The following is a 21,810-nucleotide window of genomic DNA, read 5'->3' on the forward strand; positions in this document are numbered from 1 at the left end:
TTTCTGTTGTCTGTGGTCCGGCATTTTTGACAACGTATTTATTGAACTTCTGACTTGCTACCTTTCGTCAGGATACAATATCCAAAAGGACTTTTTATTCTCCTATAATACTATTGAAAAACAATTCATGACATATGTTATTAATGAGGTTTTCTCATTTTTGTTTAATTTGTTCTTACTTTTTAAAATTTTCATTAGAGTTAAGCATTTTTTTTTTTTCTGACCCACGATGGCACGTTGGGCAGGGAGGTGCCACGATAACTGGTGAAATGCCTGGCCATCCTCAGCCTGGCTGGTATGGGCTAGAAACCCAGGGCTCAGAGCACCAGCACAGCGCGTCCTGACCCCACAGAGCCAGGAATGCAGTCCTGGCATATTCAACTGCAGTATAAGCATGACTTACCTGGAGAAAACCTAGTGTGTGCAAACTGCCAAAAGCACAGAACAGGTGGAGATTAAAGGGCAATGATTTGAGTAACAGCAGAGGGTCTGACTCACAGAGGCTCAGTCCCTCAGTTAAGAACCTTAAATGCCACAAAGCTGAGGCTGTATTTTTTTTAGTGGGGGAGACAGGTCTGGAAAGCAGAGCCCCCAAACTGTGGAGTGCCGAAGTCTATGGCAATGGCCACAAGAGGGAATAAATCATCTCTGGGACGACAAGTATATCAGTGAAAAAGCAGGATGAGTTCCTTACTCCTGCAGGTTTGATTTACCTTCAACTTTGTGGGCACCTGTTAACTGGGTGAAGGGAATGACAGGGCCAATTTCACAAACCTGTGAAAGGCTCCAACGTTCTCCCCAGCGGGATTGTGAGTCATTGCTAGTTTGCCTCCATCAGTTCTTGGAGGCCAGTTCACACCACCCCGCAGCCCACACCCGCCGTACTTCAGGGCAGCCAATCACCATGACAGCCTTGGCAACATGCATCCAAAAGGCAGCTTTGTAAAATGGTTAGCACACAGGCTCTGCTGCTAATTAGGTAAGCAGTTACTTGGCTTCTCGGAGATGGGCTACTTTTTTGATAAAAGCAGGGTGATGGTAACAGGAGCTCTATTGAGAGACTGTGAGGATGGCAAGAGCTAGCGCATGTAAAAGCACTGGTGGTATCACTGGGCTTGAGTAACTGCTAGCTATTTTCATTTTCCTCATTATTCCTCCCCCGTAGTGGCACGGAAGGCCATGAGAAGTTTCACCGCCCAGGCTATCCTTTTCTTCTTACTTCCTGGAAAGGGGAGGGGATGGCTCCTTTCCCTGTCCACCATACTCTGTGCTGGGCATCCCCCATTGGGAATGAGTCAAAAATGAGGTTGAAATGGGCAGATTTCAGTCTTTCCCAACCTTGCACCAGTTCATTTCTCCTCATAGTCAGTGGCTACCTCTCAGGCTCACCTCCGACATTCTCATTCAATGTAACTGGTAAAACCATCGTCAGCCTCGATGGAAAGAAGTTTTATGGCGTTTCCATCCACAGGAGGGATGGAATAACAGGGTTATGGCATGTGAAATACTTCTATTTGCAGTTGACATCCATAAACTTTCCTTAAGTTAATTTGAGAGCTTTCTGGGACAACTAATGTGTCTTTCCTTGATTTCTACTTCACGCTGCCTAACGTCAGAGAAAACACACCCGAAACATTATAATTTATCTTCTTAATTTGCAGACGTTTAAGCTTTAGATATGTTAAAATGCTCTTTCTGGGCACAGGATGTTTTGAACTCTCCTCTTTCCCTCAGAAACGTATCAAGCTAATGTGTGATACTGTCACTGAGTTCCTATTTATTATTTCATTGCCAGGATTCTTTATGGTGCCTAAATTGTGATTACAGAGAAGCATTATAAAATGTCAATGTGTGGATGAGATTTGGAAGGTCCTAGGGGTGGGGAGGGGAGGTTCTTTAAATGGAGATGTCAGCTCCAGCCAATTTCAGAATGGCTCACCATTAAGATGGATGGTTTCAAAGCCGTGTGCCTCTGCTGGAAATTAAAAACCCACGGAATAACTGATTATGATTAATTTCAAGTACTTAGCCATGTGAAGCCAAATGAGAGTGTCTTTAAAACAAAGCTATTGATCTGGCTTTGTTTGGAATTGAGAAGATAAACTAATCAGATCCTATGGGCTCTTTGCAATGATAGGGAATGAGAACTTTGCTTTTTTTCTTTCAGTCACAGGTTTTTAAAGCTTCAACTTGGAGACACCTGGTGCATCTGGATATCTTTTTTTTTTTTTTTTTTCTGGTATCTGAGTAGATTTGGTATCTGTCCAAATCTGTCCTGGGCAAGGGCTTGATGGGGGTGAGGGTGTATAGGGGCAAAAGTTAGGAAAGTAGAAGGGATGGCACTTATGAGAGCCCTTCCTATGAGGTACATACACTGGCTGTTTTTAAAAGTTGAGGAGATAGAGAGATTAAGACACTTGACCCAAGCCCTACCTAGGTGTGTCTGACTGTAAAATCCTCTCTTCTCCCTCAGACTGCCTTCCTGGTGAGGAGAGACAACACCATTCCTAGCACAGAAAATGAACATGAGGGCTGTCAGGTTGTCACAGCTGTTTTGTGGCAGCTGGTGACTTCCATTTCCTGGTCTCTTCCCAAGGAATTTTCTCACCTTTCTCATCCTCTCTGTCAAGGGAAGAAAAAGGTGATGGGCTCTGAGCAGCCCTTCCTACAAATGCTATTTTGCAAGCAGGGAAAATCCTGCCTACCCTTCTCAGCCCCAGCCTCCTGATAAGAGGAGTCCTAGGTTACTAAATTTGGGCTGGCATCCTCTCCCTCACAGACAGGCATTTGTTGCCGGTTCCAGGGTCAGAGTTTGGGTGAGGAGAGACAATCTATTTCAGAAATGACAATCTGACCTCCCTGACTGTGGGTCCTGTCTTTTCGGGACTGGGAATTCTCAGCTTTCATCCGATTTCAAGCAGCTTGCAGCATCAGCATCCCCTTTTATTTCCCGTGATTCCTCTTGGAATCACCTTCCTCTCAAACAACGTGGCGAGGCTCTCTCCAACCCGTTGCTAGTGTCTGCGGGGCCAGGTGAAGAGGAAGGCGGAGGGAAGACCTTTCACTCATTCTTTCACATACAAAGGAATGCTTTAAAATACTCATTCACTTATTTATCTGGCATTCATTGATTCTTCTGGAATCAGAGATAGGAAACCTGCGACTGTGTAATTTCTTATTTTTAGGAGGATGCTCGAGAAACCCCACTCTGCTATCAGTCACTGGCTAGAATCGTACCATGGGAATTATTTTTAGAACCAAGCAGCTACAGAATTTGGAAAGGGGCAGTCACTCCCAAGACAGAGCAACCAACCCTTTCATTTTGCGAATGAGGAAACTGAGGCTCCCAGAGCCGAAGAGACTTGCCCAAGGTCACACGACTAATCAGTGGCAGAATCCGGACTCGACCACACGTCTCCTGACAGAAGTGACACAAGTTCTTCTGTGCTGTACTGCCTTCCTCTCTGGGCTTCTCTGAATCAGGGACAGCTAGAAGTGTAGCTTTGGTGAGAATAACCAAAATGTTTTCTTACACAATTCAACTTTAGTTTGAATGACCCCAAGATGACTCCTAGCTGACTCTCCTCCTGGGACTCGGGTTTTCTTAGTTAGACTCATTTGAAAATCCAGAGCTCAGAAAGGCAACTACACATTCTTTCTAGACAAGGTGCAAAGGGTGGGATTATGGGGAAGGGGCTGCCTCCTCTCATCTCCCCCCATTGCCCACCCCCACCCCTACCACCCCCGGCCCCTTTAAGGTCACGGTCACTGTTTAAAGTTTCAACTGAAGCCTGAGATGAGATCCCAGGAGCAATAGCAATGACTGGGCTTTCCCAGGCTGTGTGGCGTTCCCCTGCCCTGGACCAAGGTCCCTTTCTGATTCAGGTAATTCCAGCTGTCCTCCTGGCACTAATCTCTCTCTCTCTGGCCCCAACCCCGGACCCTGTTTCCCAGTGTGCCCGCACTCAAACACACTGTCCCTGATGCTGTGGCAGGCTCTGGGGGGGTCTGCTCCAGCCCATCTGTTTCTCCCAGCAACAAATACTGCGGGAGCACTGGGGGAGAAGGAGAAAGACTCGATTGAGACTTAATTAGCAGGAACCCCAGTTTGTGGGAGGTAAGAAATCACACTTGGCTGCCTGCAAACACTTTGACCAAGGTGAGCCGGAGGGATCTCCTGGTTCCCAATTTTAATAGCACTGCAGCAAAAGACCAGAAATGCATCCACACAGACCCTCCTGCACATACTCTCCCCCTCTCTCCTCCCCACAGGGACACACACACATACACACATATGCACGCACACACAAGGCAGCGATCGCAAAATCAACTCACAGGATCTCCAAATCGCGCAGCGCTCGGAAGGCTCCATCTTCAATGCAGCTGATGTGGTTGTTGTCCAATTGCCTGTGGAAAAGCAGGGGAGAGCATGAAGGCTGAGCGGGGGCAGCGTGAGGGGCCGGCGGCCCAGGCCACCCGAGCGCCTGTCCCTCCACCCCCTTGCAGGCGCTGCTGGTCCCTGCCAGGAGCTCGTGCAGAGCCAGCCTGTCTGCCACGCTGCTCCGTCTCTCCTCTCTGACTGTCTGAGAGAACTACACAGACGAGCGCACCAAAAGGCTGTCAGGTCTCAGTAAATATTAATTGCGCTTTTTTTTTTTTTTTTTTTTTTTTTTTTTTTTTTAGGCAGAAGGGAGTAATTTCATTACATTAGGGCATCCAATCCATTACGAGCTCTTACCGTCATGTCACTGAAACAATTTCATTAAGCTAAAGGCCTGTAAATCATTGGAGGTCACTGCTCTGCCCTCCGCGACCTCCCAGAATGCTTTTTTCCTCTCTCCCGTTCCCTCGTCTCCCTTTTACTGGAAGTTGCAGTCTTCTGCTCTGACACAGTGCTAAATCTCAAGGCTTTATCTGCCCAAGAGCGGCAAGGGTGCATGGGGAATATACCAATTCCAAATTAGACTCAACTAATCTAATTTTATAGTCTTTTTATTATTCTAAGCACCACATGTCTGTGGTGGTTTGATGCCTCTGTGCATTGTTACAGGCCCCATCTGGTAGGTCATTCTATTGAAGCATTTTCTGACTAAATACAGATTCCCTCAAACTGCACTAACCATCATCAACATTAAAGAAATTCATTGAGGGAAGCGTTCATGAAGAGGGGAAGAAGGAATATCGTTATTGCCTTAAAGATGTACCACTTTGATTTAAATTGGGGAGAATTAAATGCACCTATTTCCAGACTCCTTTTTTATTTCCCTTTCCATCCTGTGAGCATGAAAATAATGTCTCTTAAAAAGATGCCTTGACTAATATACATTCTAGTTGGAGACTGAGCTATTTTAGTTGAGGGATAATACATAGATACCGTTTTTCTAAAAAATTAAAATATATATAATATGTAAGTCAGGATACCAACTATGATCACACCCCAACTTAAATATCATGTATTATATACATAACCCATTTTATTCCTTAAAAAACCATAAAATACAATAAGATGTTATACAGGAATTGGTTATTGACACCAGATTGTCGTACTCTGTCCACAGAGCACACCATAGTCTTTGGGGCTGCGGGTCAGGTGAAAAGAACTATGGCTGTACTAAAAAACTCCAAGACTCTTAATTTTCTCCACCTCTTAGGTGGAAGGTTTTCCTGGTGTTGGAATTTTCATGTGTAACTTGAGTTAAACGATCCCAGGACAACTCTCCACAAAAGATGTGCCAAAGCTACCTTTGGGAACCCTCTCCCAGGGCTTTATTTTCTACTGAAGGAAGGCAGGATTAAAATGAAAATACTATTATCTTTGGAAAAGTATCCAGATGTAGAATTGTATAAATGCACACAAAACGCAATAGAGTGATGCCGTGCATTACAACAGACAGGCTCTGTCACAATATTATGGGGAATTATTAATATATCATCTCAATAGATGCTCATGATACAAGATTCAGATATTTAGAATAAAAGAAAAAAACAATCCACAGGCATCTCGAGAAGCAGAAGCACATTTTTGGTTGGCGAGTTCTGTATCTAGCGTTCAAAGTTCTCAGTGACACCCACTCACACGGAGTCTCACCGCGTCCTCTCGACCCCTAATTCTTCTGGAGCCTTTCTTCACATGAGTTTGCTGAGCCTCTTTTTCATAGATTTCTCGCAGTGTTGGGGCCGCCGATTCCCCGCAGAGGTTCTATGAAGGCAGTCTAGTCCTGCTGCCCAGCTTCTAGATTTATCATCAGCTCAGAGGCCGGTGAATCAACAACCCCTACCCCACGCCAAGGCCACCAAACCTTACCAAGCAGAAATGCAGTGGAGCTGGCTTTTGGCTCCAAGAAACTGTTCAATGAACATGCTGAATTCGGCAAAAATGGCACCATCCGCCTAAGTAGAAAAGGATCTAAATCATCACACTGGGAAGTCTGGGGTGTGTAGAGATGGCAGTTTGTGGTGCATCGGTTTTCATGCAGACATTTCATAAAGGTCCTTGCTATTAGTATATTATTTATTTACTGGATTTGTGAAGCGTTTTCTATTCCTTTTCTTTTTGAGAACACCAGAAATCAAACAGGGGACTCTAAATGTACAGAATTTTATGTGGAAAGAATGGAATCTGCAGGGAAGAAGAAAATGCCATAGAAAGAAGATAATAAACCAAAGTGGTAGAAAGTAGCCAAAAGATTTTTTAAAAAGACTAAACACATACTACTCAATATCCCATCACAGTCCTGCTACTCAGCAAACTGAAGTGGTGGGACAAGAGTCTTCGAGAGGGCTCTGATCATTTTCAGGCTAAAAGCAGAGACATCTAATATGTTACTAATTACGTGACGTTTAAATATTTTCAGTGGGTGGCACAAGTTGACATCTAGTTTATTTGCAACGGGGAAAACTGAGCTTTACTATAAGCATCTCTGTGGGTGTATTTTATAGCCTATTTTAAAACATGAAACATCAAAATTTAAAATATTTATGCAGAAGTGTGCTTTTCTAGAAGACATTTATTATAACTGAGATTGCCTCCTTTTGTTCTAACCACAGATAAATGAAACAGACAGGGTATTCCAGTCGTGATGGTCAAGCAGCCATTCTCAAGACAAGATGCCCCATTTGTTACCGGGGTCTTTAAGGGTTTAACACCTATGGGGGCCCCATAAGGTAAACAAAAACCACAGCAGTTACTCCACTTCCCAGCTCTTATATCTCCATGGCGCCAAGCATCAGCGTATTTGTAAAAAGCCCAATTAATCGTCCATCAGCTTTCCTGATATTTCATGCAAATACACTAGGTCTCTAAAACAAAGTAAATACACACTTGGTTCAGACACGTTTCTTTTTCTTTGCAAAATGACACCTCAGCAACATAAAAGTTAGTCCTGACACACAGGAGAAGGGAGGCAAAATAAACACAAGCCCAGCATTTCTTTGAGGATGGTGGAGTGGAGCGTTACTAAACACACAGAGAACCTTCCGAAGCTGAGGCCAAAACATCTGACTTAGCAGTTTGCTTCTGGGGGCTGATGTGACCACAGGCAGCTGATGTGTATTCTAAGCTCTCAGGTCAAAGGTTCATATCGTGTCTTTGAAAGACCTCGTTCAAAGACCCTCTCAAAAACAAATCAACAAAGCCCACTGCCTACCTTGCAACATGCACGCCATCACTCGGGAGGCATCTGCAAAAAGGGCTTTGGAAATGTGAGCAGAGAGAACTCAGCAGTTGGAGGATGCCTGAGGGCTCTCTTTCGATTTTTCCTGGGCCATAAGAAGTGTATTTCCCACAGCTGCTGAATCTTTGCTTCTTATCATGCAACATAACTCTCCCCCGTGCCTAGCGCAGTGCCAGCCACCTCACAGATGGTCACCAATAGTTGCAGAATGAGTCCTTCCGGGAAAAGGTGTCAGGGCTGAACCCAAGCTGTATGGAATAAAGCTCTAAGCCATATTGTCACGACTGTGGCCCTGTGGCCCTTCTAGTGACAATAAAGACTGAGCACTCCTACTGTGCCTGGACAGGGCTAAGCACCTTCCCTGCTTCCTTGTCTTTCTGAGACACAGACCTCTCTACCAGGGAGCCCTTGGGAAGGAGGCTTGGAATAAAACAAGGTTTCTGTGGGTCCACGATGAAGATGGGGAACGGGAAGGCAGGAGATTTTGGGAAGCCTGGCTATGTTTTTAGAGGCCACTTTCATTGTCCTCTACTGTATACAGGATACTCAATTTGATTTACACTCCCCTGTCTCTGAATAAGCCAAGAAGCCCCAAAACATTTCATGATATTAAATTAACTGCTCTAATTTCCCCAGGAAGCTCGAATTTCGGCAAACAATATGAGTGCTAAAATGATACCAGAGTCCATTTAGAGAGGAATCCTCCGACAAGCACTAAATGCAGACTTCCCGAGAGCAGCTTTCTGACTACTGTATTTTTATACTCTGAGAATATAAACAAGGCGGAAAGGAAAGCCAGCGTGAGTGAGGACTTAAAATAATCTCCACAAACGGCAGACTGGGAGATAGCACTTTTGTAAGAATTCCCATTAGTAAGCATAATATACTCCTATTATCACAGTTCATCTCTTTCAATTACAATGTGAAATTTCATAATTGAAGCAGGATTAGAAATATTTTTGTGCTTCAAAAATTAAAGCAGCCTATCTAAATCCTTTACAAAGGGTTAAAAAACTGGCTACAATTTAAAAAGCTTCTAACTATCTCCCAACAATAACCAAAAAAAAAAAAAAAAAAAAAAAAAAGAAGAGATAAAGAAATGTATAAAAAGAAAAAGAATTTTTTTTTTTAAATTTAGGATTTCAGTGATGCATTTAAGTTCCCATGAAGAATGCCTTGAAAATAGACATCTCCAGAAATAGGCTTTGGGTATCTGGAAGAAAAGCCGAATTCCAAACTAGGTATCTACATGCAAGGTCTGTATCAGGGGATACCCATCTAGTTGTTCACTCCTCATCCAGATGTTCTGGGGACCCAGCATCTCATCAGGTGGATGGTTAAACTTCGCCTGAGGGCACTGTCCCTCCAGGGGCCCCCAGTCCGACAGCAGCGTTCCGCTCTGAGCGTTCTGTTCCTGTTCCTCCTCATGCTACATGGGAGAAGTAGCTGAGGCTCAGCACCCATTAGAGTTTAACAATTTGCTAATTTCTGAATAAAGCTATCCCTACTAAATGTGCCAAATAAGTGTGGGGACTTCTGTATGAAATTCACAAGGGAAGCCTTACTAGAAACCCAAAGCAAGTCAACAGTCATGAAATCCAACAAGAAATTAACCCGTAAGAGTAAGATAGTACTATGAGATGTTCACACTATCGTAGGTACTCAGGATGAAGAATAAAGTATGAGACATTCTTTGAAAATATTTGGAAGAAGGTTGCCACCTTTGGTTTTTACAGCTCAATTATATTGAAAGGTTTAAGGGAATTTAAAAACCTAAACTGTAATAATTTGAATTCATTTTTGATGAAATACACATATATTCATCAATGTACATATTCAAGATATTCTTTTTCTAGACTGAGGAGAAACAGAATGTTTTAACTATAAAAAGAAAACCAGGGGAATCCCTACTTTCATGAAACAAGGCAGAAGACAAAATGTGAAACAGCCTTGACGTGCTATTTCTTTCCTCCCTATTATCCAATTGTCCTTTAAGCAGAGAATAGGAAATCTAGAAGCGCTTTTGAAGGTTGTTTTTTTATGACAGTTTAACATTCTAAAAAATCATTATTGAAGAACAAATTATAGAAGCATTTGTCTGCTGCTAGCTGGGGTCTTTGAAAAAAATAAAGCTCAAGGTTATTTTAACTGACAAAAGGAAAAAAAATTATCTTCAGAAGAAACGCATATACTTCATATAACTGAGTATTGGTTACACTTCCTCAGACAAATCAAACACTTGATCTAAGCCGCAATCTGCTAATGAATTGTCACTGCTTCTCATCATTAGAGGGTTACTGTAATTCTACATTAAAACAACATCTCAAATGAGCAAAAAGAAGGGAATCTATCATTTTGCTCATTTTGCACTGCACACTTGCCCACCAGACCCTACAATACATATAGATGTTTACTGATCCATGAATTATTTAAGTATCCACAGAGACCCCTGTCTCTAAAACTGGCAACTCTATGCCTATTTTTCCTACATATGTAGTTACATGTAATATTGTATCCATGTAAATACAAATATATATAACTGGTAAAGCAATTGTTGACCTCTGACGTTTAATGTGGTACAGCCAGTTATATTTACAGAGATATTTAGCTAATTGATTATTAGCATTCCAAAGACTTCAACCAACCAAATCTACTTTGTAAAGGACAAAGTCCTAGCTTAATTAAGCTCTCTGATCAGAACAGCCTGCTTAGAACTTAGCTGAAAATTGAACAAGTCTATTTCAACAAATGTCGTTATGCATGCTTTGCCACATAGCTAGCACGACACCTTCTATTTCGTATAGATCATAATGCCGTTCAACATATGCAACTTCTCAGCAGGAGAAAAACTGCATCCACTCCAGTAGATGCTCCTGAAAGCAAGCTCTGCAATAATGCAAACAGTGATGATGGATTAGCCACAAAGAGGCACACCAGACCTTGGAGAATAAAGAGGTGTTTTACACATCGCTGGGAAATATCAATAACTTCACTTCTGTGTTTACATAGTTGCCTGTATGTTGGGCATTTGGAAAATGAATTTGTGTTGAAAAATGCAGGAGGAAGATCCCTGCAAACCAATTTAGCATTAAAGATAGTTACGGGGGACAAGCAGAGATACCACTTAATTGTGGCGAGTTTAAATTGGAAACAAATCTCTGGCATTTCTAGATAAATAAAAGAACAACAATAACAAAACAAACAAATCCAAAGCAAATCAAATGAAAACACCCCATATTCACAGCAAGAGTATCATTTGTTTTCCAGCAACTTTTAGGCCCGGGGACCAAGGAAGTTTGGTTACTGTTTGCAAAATGTGCTGTCACACTTTGAGGCTTGCCTCAAATCTACCCTCATCCTGTGGTCATCCCCATGTTAGGACCAAAGGGTTTTATACCTAGGTGGACAAACTCCCCAAGGTTTGCCTGGGACTTTCCCTGATTTAGCATTGAAACTCCTGTGTTCAATCCTGGGAAACAAATCAATTCCAGGCAAACTGCGATGGCTGCTTACCCTGTTATACCCCATGGGGCTGACTCAGTTGAAAGTAGATTTATTCTTGACATTTCATTCCCTCAACCATATCCCTCAACCTTAAAATGTCTGTTGACTCACAAACCCAGCTTTCAGTTCTGTTGGCTCTAAAAGGCTCCTCACTGCAGCTTCTGTAAAATGGGCTGCCCCTGTGCAAACACACCCATCATAAGGCAGGGGGAGTCGTGAAAGTCACTGAAACATTGGACCTTGTGTTCTCTGCCTTCCTCATTGGGAATCAGAATTTCTTTTTAAGAAGTATCAGTGTTTTACTCGCCGGCCTTACTGATGTCATGAATACTCAGAGGCTGGACAAATAAATGGCTGTCTCCATAGTGATTGGGGCAGGTTTGTGGTTTCCCTAGTTACACTCTTGAGCGATAACCATCTGTGGTTCCTCCCCGGCAGAGGCGCAGGAGGGAGGAAGAAGCGAGAAACTGGGAAGATGAAATGTGCTTTTGTTAACGGGCATGAAAAGTTATCTCCCACATCTCTGTTTTTCCCTCTGTTTTTCTAAATCACCCAGCACAAACTATAGTGAGGTAGTTTTTTTCTTTTCATCCCCATGGGGGTTTCAGAAAAAGCTTCCCACTGGGCTCTAAAGATTAAACGATTCCAGCTGTGTGAATATGACCACTAAGCAGGAGCCAGAGCTGAGATATTTCTTCCTGGATGGGAGGTCAGTGCCCAGGTGAGATGTTCGTTTTCATTCAAATACAAGATTGCAAGCATCCCCACTCTGGGTCCAGGCCATGAATCGGCCCATCCTGGGGAGCGCTCCCTGACAGCACACTGAGACCACATCATCTCCTTCAGCTTTGAGAGATCTTTGTTTCCCTTTAAAAACATCACATAGATTGCTCTTCAAGAAAATTAAAGTTTCCTTGAATTTATTCACATTTCCAGCCCATACTAACTCACCCTTTAAAGGCTCTTGTTATTGACTAGCCGTTTTTTTTTTTTCTTATAAAAATGGAAGACTAGGGCTTGTATAATTTGTAACTATGCAAACTAAGTGATTCACATCCATGCCTCCGAGTCTCAGTTGTAAAAAGCAGATAACATTTAGTCCAAAAGGAATTTTTGTGTATTAATGAAATGTGTGCACTCTGAAAATGTATTTGTGGCATTGCTTAATTTTATTTGCTTTAAAACAAGTAATATTACATTTAGGAATTCTTTTTTACATAATCTCCAAGCTCTCTTTCAGCTCTGAAGTTATATGACCTGAAATTGGTTTCTTATGAAATTTTAAAAACATTCTTCTTCATCTAACTTAGACCCTTCTGTGATTGGAACCTCTCTCTTTATCCCTTCTTCTTCCATCCCAAAGAATCTATTATTTGAGATATTCAATATAATCTTTCTGGACTAAGGGCAGCAGTTCAGACTCACAAGCTTTTCATACTTCTCCTGATGTTATGAGATTGAAATACAAGAAGCCACCAAAAACCTACACCAAAGAAAATACAAATTGCTCCCTTACTGAAAGAAGGATACCAATGTGTGCACATACTCACAGTTTCCATAGTTGAGACAACTAAGGAGAGAAATTGCAAAATTTAATCTCATTTCTCGGTGGCTACTTCCAACTAATAACCAATCAAGTAATGTACCACCTAAAATAGTCAAATGCCACACCATCTATGGCATATAAGTTCTTAATCTTAACATTCCATAAACTGTACACAAACCTTCAGTGGCTCCCCGTGGCTGACATTATAAATTGTAGCAATCACAAAACCATCACAACCATGATAATAATTGCACACAACATTTATTCAACACTTATTAAGCATCAAGTATTGAACTGAGCACCATTTAAATGTCTTATGCCAGTCTGATCTCACAATAATTCCTACAGAAGAAGAAAGTGAGGCATTGAAAGCTATGTCTTTAAACTTGGCATTGAACCCAGTTCTGTCCATGCCCACGATGACTGTAAGAGATGCTGCTCCTCTGGAAACAGCCCACACTCCTTAGCCTGACCTTAGGACCTAACTCCTTAGCTGCACCTCTCTCTGTGTAATACATGAATGCACCAAGTACTTTCATGTTTCCATGTTCACTTATGCTTGTCCTTGCCCTGTTTGTGAAATCCCTCTCCATCCATCAAGACCTTCCACAAAGGCCACATACTCTAGGAGACCTTCCTGCACAAACTCAGGCAAAATAAACTGCTCTTTCCGAGCTCTCATGACCCTTCGGTCATCCCCTCATTCAAGCACTTACTTCACACAGTAGGACGAATTGTGAATACAGGAGAAAAAAGAGGTTCAGAGAAGTTGTTATGTAGCATCAAAAAAGGAGCTCGGCTACTACATTGGAGAGTCAAGTTCAAACCTGCCTTCCCAATCCAGGAGCCTCAGGGCTCACCCATCAGGCTATTCCACCTTTCTCTGACTTTCAAAATACAAAGACAGGGAGCCTAACATCACTGTGTGGGTGTAACTCAAGTTATTGTAGGCTGGGAAGAGGATGGTGAGAAAGCCAAACTTTAGTCTTGGTATTTGTCACTGGGAACTAGTTGCTTTCATTGGACTGCAAAGTATTCTTACCCAGAAGATGGGGTTAGGGGTACGGGATGCGGGGAGCAGCACAGTCAACAGTGTCCCCACCACTGCCTCCTGTGTCTCTCAGATTCCTTGGGGGTCCCGGTCCATTTGACTTTTAGGGTCACTGGGGATGGTAACTGATTTTAGCTCCAGTCACAGAGGATCATGGATGGGTGCCTGCACCTTGAGAGGATGCTTCAATTCCAGGTCACCTAGTAGGACCCAATGGGTGGTCTTCCGACCAGGCTGGGACAGCGTAGTGCTCTCTTGGGCACAGGCATGGCCTCTCTGGACAAATGGTTCTCTTTGCTCCAGGCAAAAGTGGTAAATTACGCCGATTTGAATCCATCATTCCTGGGCATGGCCTTCCCCAGAGGTGATAAGGCTTGTCTTCCAAGGGTATACAAGCCGCAGGAACCAAAGGAACGGGACAACAGTAACCAGATTGTGTCGTAGGGTATTCAGGGTGAGTGGCCATTAGCGAGGCATCACTCAAAGGTATGTCTGTGGCAGCAGAGGCCAATTAAAACATGTTTTGTAAGTTCAGTGTACGGGGGATATCAAGGTCCTTGTAATTAACTGCTGAGAGAAGGAGCGTCAAAACTCAGCAGCATGTGCTGTGCTGATAGCCGCTTTCGATCTAGCTAACACGCAGCATGGAAATACTCTAGAAGAGGCCAGTTTCCTTTTCTTTACTATTATTTTTGAGGAATAATGAATGCCTGAACTTATCCGCAATAGGAGAGCGGGTACAGTCTCTGTTTCACACACTCCTGTACCTGGCCCACAGCGCCTGGCACACAGGAGGTACTCAGTAAAAAGCCCTAGGATCACATGAGATTCCACTTCACACACACTAGAGAGGCTATCATTAAAATGATGAAAAACAGTAAGTGCTTGGAGAGGATGTGGAGAAACTGGAACACTCTTACACGGCTGGAGGGGATGTAAAATGGTGCAGCTGCTGTGGAAAACAGTTTGGTGGTTCCTCAAAAAGTTAAACATAGACTTATCATATGACCCAGCAATTCCATCCCTAGGGATATAGCCTAAAGAATTAAAAACTGGTGTGCAAACAAAAACTTGCACACAAACGTTCACAGCGGCACCATTCACAAGAGCCAACAGGTGGAAACAGCCCGAGTGCCTGTCAGCGAATGAGTGGATACAGCAATTGTGGTACGTACACGTAAAGGAATATTATTCAGCCACAAAACAGGAATGAAGTACTGATGCACGCGGCAACATGGATGACTCTTGAAAACATTATGCTAAGTGAAAGAAGCCAGACATAAAAGGTCACCTATTGTGTGATTCCTTGAATAGAAAATGTCCAGAACAGATAAATTCATAGAAACAGAAAGCAGATCAGCAATTGCCAGAGGCTGGGGGCAGGGAGGGAATGGGGAGTGACTGCTGAGTGGGTACGGAATTTCCCTTGAGGGTGATGAAAATGTTTTAGAAATAGATAAAAGTTTACCATCCCCACTCTCTTCGCCTAAACTGACATTTTTTCCCCCTGAGTCTTGAGTGATTTTTGGGAGGCTGAGGCGGGTGGATCGCGAGGTCAGGAATTCAAGATCAGCCTGGCCAATATGGTGAAACCCTGTCTCTACTAAAAATATTTTAAAAATTAGCCAAGTGTGGTGGTGGGCGCCTGTAGTCCTAGCTACTCAGGAGGATGAGGCAGGAGAATCACTTGAACCTGGGAGGCGGAGGTTTCAGTGAGCCAAGATCGCACCACTGCACTCCAGCCTGGGTGACAGATTGAGACTCCATCTCAAAAAAGAAAAAAACAAAAATAAATAGATAAAAGCGATGGCTGCACAACATTGTGAAGGTACTAAATGCCACTGAATTGTACTTTTAAATGGTTAGTTCTATGTTATGTGAACGTTACCTTAGGAAAGGAAAAAAAAGTGAAGATTGCTCTTTCCACGACAGGCAGGAACTATATGAGACCACCCCATTTTGAGGGTGGTTTCCCTCTGACGACGTCACAGTGAAAGACAGGGAAGCCTAGGATCAGTTCTTACACGATGAGATAGCAAACCTGATTCTGTCGGGTGTGAAAAGAAATATCTTGGCATTGAAGAGCAATGCAAATGAAGGAGAGAAACATGAGGAAATTGAATTCACCTATTTTGGGGGATTATTTATAACAAATTTTAAAACTCTCTCCCCCAGCTTGCTTTGGGGATACTCCCAATCACTCAAGATTCAGGGGGAACAATGTCAGTTTAGGCAAAGAGAATGAGGACGGTAAACTTGATGGAAGGAGAAAAATCACCTGCTAGGCTCCCAAGTCCAGCGTAAAATAGTGTGGGATTAGCCACTGTTTTGTATTTTCCACACCACTGCTCCTGCTTTTGCATCAGTAGCCAGCACAGATAACTCAGTAGATTGCATTTGCATTTCAGAAGCCGAGTTCCTCGTGTGTGTGTGTGTGTGTGTGTGTGTGTGTGTGTGTGCGCGCGCCTTTGCTCAGACTGGTTCTCTTAAAAGGGGAGAAAGGAGGCCAGGCTGTTACCCTCACTCAGGGCACTGAGGGAAGTGCTTCTGACCAGAAACCCCTGCCTGCAGAGGCCGCTGGTCTGGGTGGGCTATGGACGCACGACGGCTCCTGGGGAAGAGATGGTGGGAGGGCCTGATGAAAATGGTGAGGAGTTTTCCCTCATGCTGTCTCTAAATTCTCCCAGGACTCTCCGGAGCAGCCAAGTCAGTCTCACTGGTAAATCCAAAAACATCTGGGGGACCCACAGAGATGGTTCCTACTTGGGTACCATCTGGGTGAAGGCCAGTTCTGCCCACAAGCTTCTGGGTCCAGAGCTCTTCACTGCAGCTACTTCTACTTAATTGGCTGAAGAAATTTCTGAAGAAATTTATAATTCCTTCCCTGATTCCAAAAGGGGAAATAAGGGCATTGTTCACACTTCAGAACTGAGGATGAGAGCCACTGTTCTGGGGGAGGATAAAAAAGAGTGATTTTCTTTTATTCATTTGCCAGCAGTAGAGATTTGTTTTGTTTTGTTTTTAAGATGGTGTGGTTTAGTGGAAAAAATACAGTTTGCTCAGGAATCAGATGCTAAGGATATTTGACCTTGTTGGACTATGGCCTAACTTCTCTGGGCTAAAATTTCCCTATTGGTAAAACAAAGGCAAGAAATAGATGATTTCTACGGGCCCCTCAAGAGCTGGCATTCAGCGCTGCTGAGTTTTCATTCAGTCCCTGAGTCCGTCCTCACATGAGGTTTTTCTCATTTTGTTGTTACAGGTCCTGTCGGAGGAGTCAGATTTTATTTTTAATGCAGTACCTTGAGAATGTAAGTGTAAATCTCCTCCTGTTTGGAACAGTTAAGACGAGGACTCTCCAGGGGGTCAGAGGTCTGAACAGCAGGGTGGAAAAAAACACAAGTATGAATGAATGTGGTATGAACTTCTACCAAAGCGCTCCACGGAAAACCGCCAACCTCAAAAGGCCTCAGCGGTGCCCATCAGGTAGAGATTCACGTAGGAGTTCTTAGGCGGGACAAGACCAGCTTTCCAACTTCCGGATGCATACGGGGTTAGACACAAGGTGTCGGGCCACTGGGAATCCTGCTACCCCATCTCTTGGAGATGCCTCCTCTTCCTGCTCAGCTCTTCTGTGTCTTAGAAACAGCATATTTTCCTGTTCCATTTGTCACAGAAACAGCTTTTAAAGAGCATTCAACAGTGTTTCCAGCATTCAATAATTTCATAGCCTTTAGAAAGCTAAGACTAGACTCCCACATCTACTGGAAAAATGAGAGTCTAGAAGTGGCGAACACAGTCTCTGAAGGCAGAAGAGGAGAAAACCATCCCCGGGGATAGTCCCAAATGGAGCGACTCACTGAGAAGTTCCGGGAGATGCAAGGGCAGAGAAGGGGCCTTCTAGGACTTTCCCCAATATTCTCCAGTAAATTACATTAGAAATGGTCCACCCCACTCCTTTGTCTCTTTCAGAAATGATCTTTGGACTTACACTGCCCTTTCTGGCAAGTTCATTCTACTTTTCTATCCCAGTTAAAGGCTAGTTCTCTTATAAGCCTTGGTTTGGGAAAAGTAAGGTCCTTTCAAGTAAGACTTGGGGGGAAAAATTCCTTGTTTCCAGATCAAATGTGTTATTTTCTCAGCCATCCAAACGCCACTTACATAGTGCCCTGGACTCTATCCACAGACTCCCCTGCAGCAGCCTTCCTTATGCATTGGGCGCCCAGCAGCTTTCTGAGCTCCCTCAGCTGCTCCTGGCCCTCGGAAGCCTGTCCCTGATGGATACAAATAGATAAGCTGTGTCTTCCTATACTTCCTTAAGCTCCCTCATTCTGTTCTTTGCTTTAAAATGTTCCATTTCAAGTTAATCACCAAAGGTTTGGATTTTCCACCCTGGGTTACTCACAGGCATTCTTGGCATTTACCTCTCGGGGACTCAGCACATCCCCATCAACCATATTATGCTTTGGTTCCTAGGCCCCTGGGTGGGCTGGGTGCAGGGGGTGCAAGATCCACACGTGAAATGCAAAAGTGGGTGGCTGCTGCTGCAACCCTTCTCTAAACAGAGAGCGAGGCTTGCGGTGGGGTGGACACAGTCTTACAACATGAGTGATGCTATCTCTAGGACTTCAAAGCAGAGAAGTCTGAACCCACCCGATCAGGAAAGGTTGGATAATTAGCGCTAACGTTTCCTTTGCCTGTGATGGATAGCCACTTTGGAAATATTTTCCATCCTGACTTTTCCTTGGGTCAGCACTGTGGCAGAAGGAGGGGGTGGAGAGACGGGGTCTCTCTTGGTCATGATGTTCTATACTAACCCCTCCAAGAAGAGAGAGGCCCCAGAATTGTCTCTATACAAAAGGTTTGCATTAACTGTAATGAAGCAAATGACAAAATCAATAAAGTGGGAATTGCGTGGCTGTCATAAAGATGATGTAAATCCAGGGTTCACGATGGTTATGAAGCTATTTAGAATTGTAATTAAAACCAGCACCATTTTTTTCAAGATAAAAGCCCCTTTGACAACCATAAATGCAAGCTACAGGAAATTTTCAACAAATATATTCAAAATTAATGTATGGCACAAAGATGGCATAAATTAACTGAGGATAATCCATAAGCCCAGGCTCCAGAATGTAAGAGCACTGAGTAAAGAGATTTCGATTTCACGTTTGGTTTTCAAGCAATGTGGTTTTCAATTTTAATCAAGTTAAAGCTTGACAGAGCACTTAGAGACTCTGAGTGAATGGCATATTTCTGACAACTACTTTTCAATGAGACTAAAAATGCTGTCTCTGTATTTGCCCAACTTGAGATCTCACGGCATTTGCTATTTTATGCATCCCACACATATCAGAACAGAATTCAGGAGCGTGCATGTAGGAGATGACCTTTTTGTTTTATTTGGGAGTGGGAGTAGGACGGGGAGGGAGAGGAAGGGGATGGGCTGTCCAGGTCTTCCAGTCCTAACGAGTTATCTTCCTTGGACTTATTTTCTGAGCCCTGATTACCCACTGTAACACTGAGATTTCTTGGGAAACATTCACCTACTTACTTATCTATGATCCTACCTTCCTCTTTCCTTACCTATCCACGCACCTAAATTCAGAACATCACCGTTTGCCTTTAGATCATTAACAAAATCACCTGCTATGAACTTCAACTCTGCTGAAGGAGATTCCAGCCCTCAGGGTGGTTGCAGCTATAGAATTGTAAAATGCCACTGTTGAAAGTGATCTCAGAGATTATCAGATGCAAGCCCATAATTTTCAACAGAAGAGGAAAGTAAGGATTAGAGAGAAGAATTACTTAAAATCCTGAGATAGCATTTGGCAGAGAAGTAAGGACTTGATTGCTAAACCCTTGGGTTACACTGTTTAGAGACGAGTGACACCTGATACACCAGTGAAAAAAAGTAAAGCAATAAAAGGTGATTAAATTACATCTTCAAGTCTGAAATGCTACTAGAACTCAGGGATGCTTGACTCCTTCATTCCATCTGGGGCTTCGGTGTGGTGAGAAGTGGAGGGATTGAGGAGTCCCAGGGATTTAGGGGTGTATTAATTATGTTTTTAAATTTTCTCTACTTTAAAATAGTTTGACATCTTGTTGGGGGAGGGAAGGGTTCTTGGCATGGGAGAGACTGCCCCTTCCAGAGCTAGCTCATTCCTAGAGACAGTAAACACATTGCCAATGAGCCTATCTTTCATATACAGACCAACTAATCCCAAGTCCATATCCTAACCACCAGCTGTATCTAGCTCACACACCAAGCCAGCCTCTACTCTGCCCTAAATCAACCCAAGGCTGTATACAGGACGACTAGGAATAGCCCTTATGCCCCAAGGCCCACATGAATTATTCAAACTAGCCATTCTTAAGCCGTTTCCCCTGCCCTGCCTTGCCTTTCCTATGAAACCCCAATAAAGGCTTTGGCCCCAGCTTTCCCCTTGCTCCTGTTTCTCCATTCTGCCCGACTCTGGTGCTTCCTCTGCGGCCCTGAATGACATGCTGTGCCATCATTTCTAGGGACCAGTGAGTAACAGTAAACTTTTTGTTAATGGCATTGACCTGTCTGTATCAGCCTTTACAAATTAAGACCCAGACACAGACCAAGGGAACCTAGGTGCTGGTCTTGCCAATTGGCCACATGTTTAAAAGGAGAAATTGGGACCATATGATGTATTTCTTAAAGCCCTCTCTAGCTTGGTAAGTCTATGACTTTCAGTAGGGCAACCTGAAGTCCACGCAGTCCCCCCGCCCCCGCTCCCCCACCTCGGCCCACCCAATTTGCCCCATTTCAATAGGCAGTGAGGCTGGCTGCAGTAGAGGAATTGCATGCTAGCCAAACCACTTATTATAAAAGCACATCTCATACCTGCCTTGGTAGTAAAATGGGCAAAGAAAGGAAATCATTTCAGGAAATCTAATTGCATTAAGGAGCTGATTCCAGAAAAGGGTCTTGGCTTGACATACCAAGAAGACTCATCTTCCGTGACAACAAACAATTCGCCAGAGAACATTTGCACATCCACAACCCAATTGTATGGGTTGACGGCAAGTTCCCCAAGCTGCACGTGGACCATTCTAATGGCTGGAAAGGTGTAAATGGTATGAAGCAATTTCACAATGGACCCAAATGGAAGTTCAGTGCTAGTGCTCACTTTAAGATGGCCAGAACATGTAAAGAGAGCCCAGGAAGGGTTAAACTGTTCAACTTCGGAGGCACACAATAAGGAAGGGCTTAGCTTGGGAACCTTGGTGTTTTGGTGTGCATGGCAATGATGTACCCCTTTCAACATTAGCAGCTGCTTAGCAGCAGTGAGAGCATCATTTAATGGGGCCATAGGAGATGTAACTACAAGAGACCAACACTGTCCTTAGAGAACAAAACAAGACCATTTCTGAAGCAGAGCTAAAGCTGAGAATCTTGGTTTTGTGGTCTGTTTATTTTTCATGTAGCTGGAAACCATGTTTAAGGCTAACACTGGGTCAAAGGAATCTCTCGAGATATTTAAGGCATGATACAAAAGCATAAGAATGATACATCGGATTTTGGGGACTTGGGGGAAAGGGCGGCAGGTGGCAAGGGATAAACACTACACACCGGGTGCAGGGTACACTGCTCAGGTGATGGGTGCACCAAAATTTCAGAAATCACCACTAAAGACCTTATTCATGTAACCAAACACTACTTGTTCCCCAAAAACCTATTGAAATAAAAAATAAGGTATGGGCAGCAAAAGGCAGATTAAAGGGAATGGGGCCAGGGACATTCTGTTTAAAAAAAATTTTGGAAAGCTCCTTGTATTTCAATTCCTGTGAAATGTCTTAAAAGTCAAGTACAGAAAACTCCAGAAACTAATTACAGTTAATTGAAATGTTACTACATGATGGTGTCCTTCTTACTCTTATTGCTTTGGGTTGAATCACCATTACTCAGCCACAACTCTCTCCCTATTCATTTTTCTCTATGCAAATCCTAGAGATCACTCAATAGAACACTGGTTTTTTGTTTGTTTGTTTTGAGATGGAGT

At 43.4% G+C, this 21,810-nt stretch overlaps 1 protein-coding gene across 2 annotated transcripts in view; it reads right to left on the reverse strand.

The window, feature by feature from the left end:
- Nucleotides 1-21,810, reverse strand: part of SLIT3 (slit guidance ligand 3) — a 695,238-nt gene that overhangs the window by 180,692 nt on the left and 492,736 nt on the right. For both annotated transcript variants that reach the window (XM_065547045.1, XM_015452236.3), the window contains exon 6: nucleotides 4,336-4,407. In XM_065547045.1, coding sequence (XP_065403117.1) covers nucleotides 4,336-4,407 — 72 coding nt within the window. The remainder of the gene's footprint in view (nucleotides 1-4,335; nucleotides 4,408-21,810) is intronic.

The sequence above is a fragment of the Macaca fascicularis genome, chromosome 6 (genome assembly GCF_037993035.2).
Source record: "Macaca fascicularis isolate 582-1 chromosome 6, T2T-MFA8v1.1".
Taxonomy (NCBI): domain Eukaryota; kingdom Metazoa; phylum Chordata; class Mammalia; order Primates; family Cercopithecidae; genus Macaca; species Macaca fascicularis.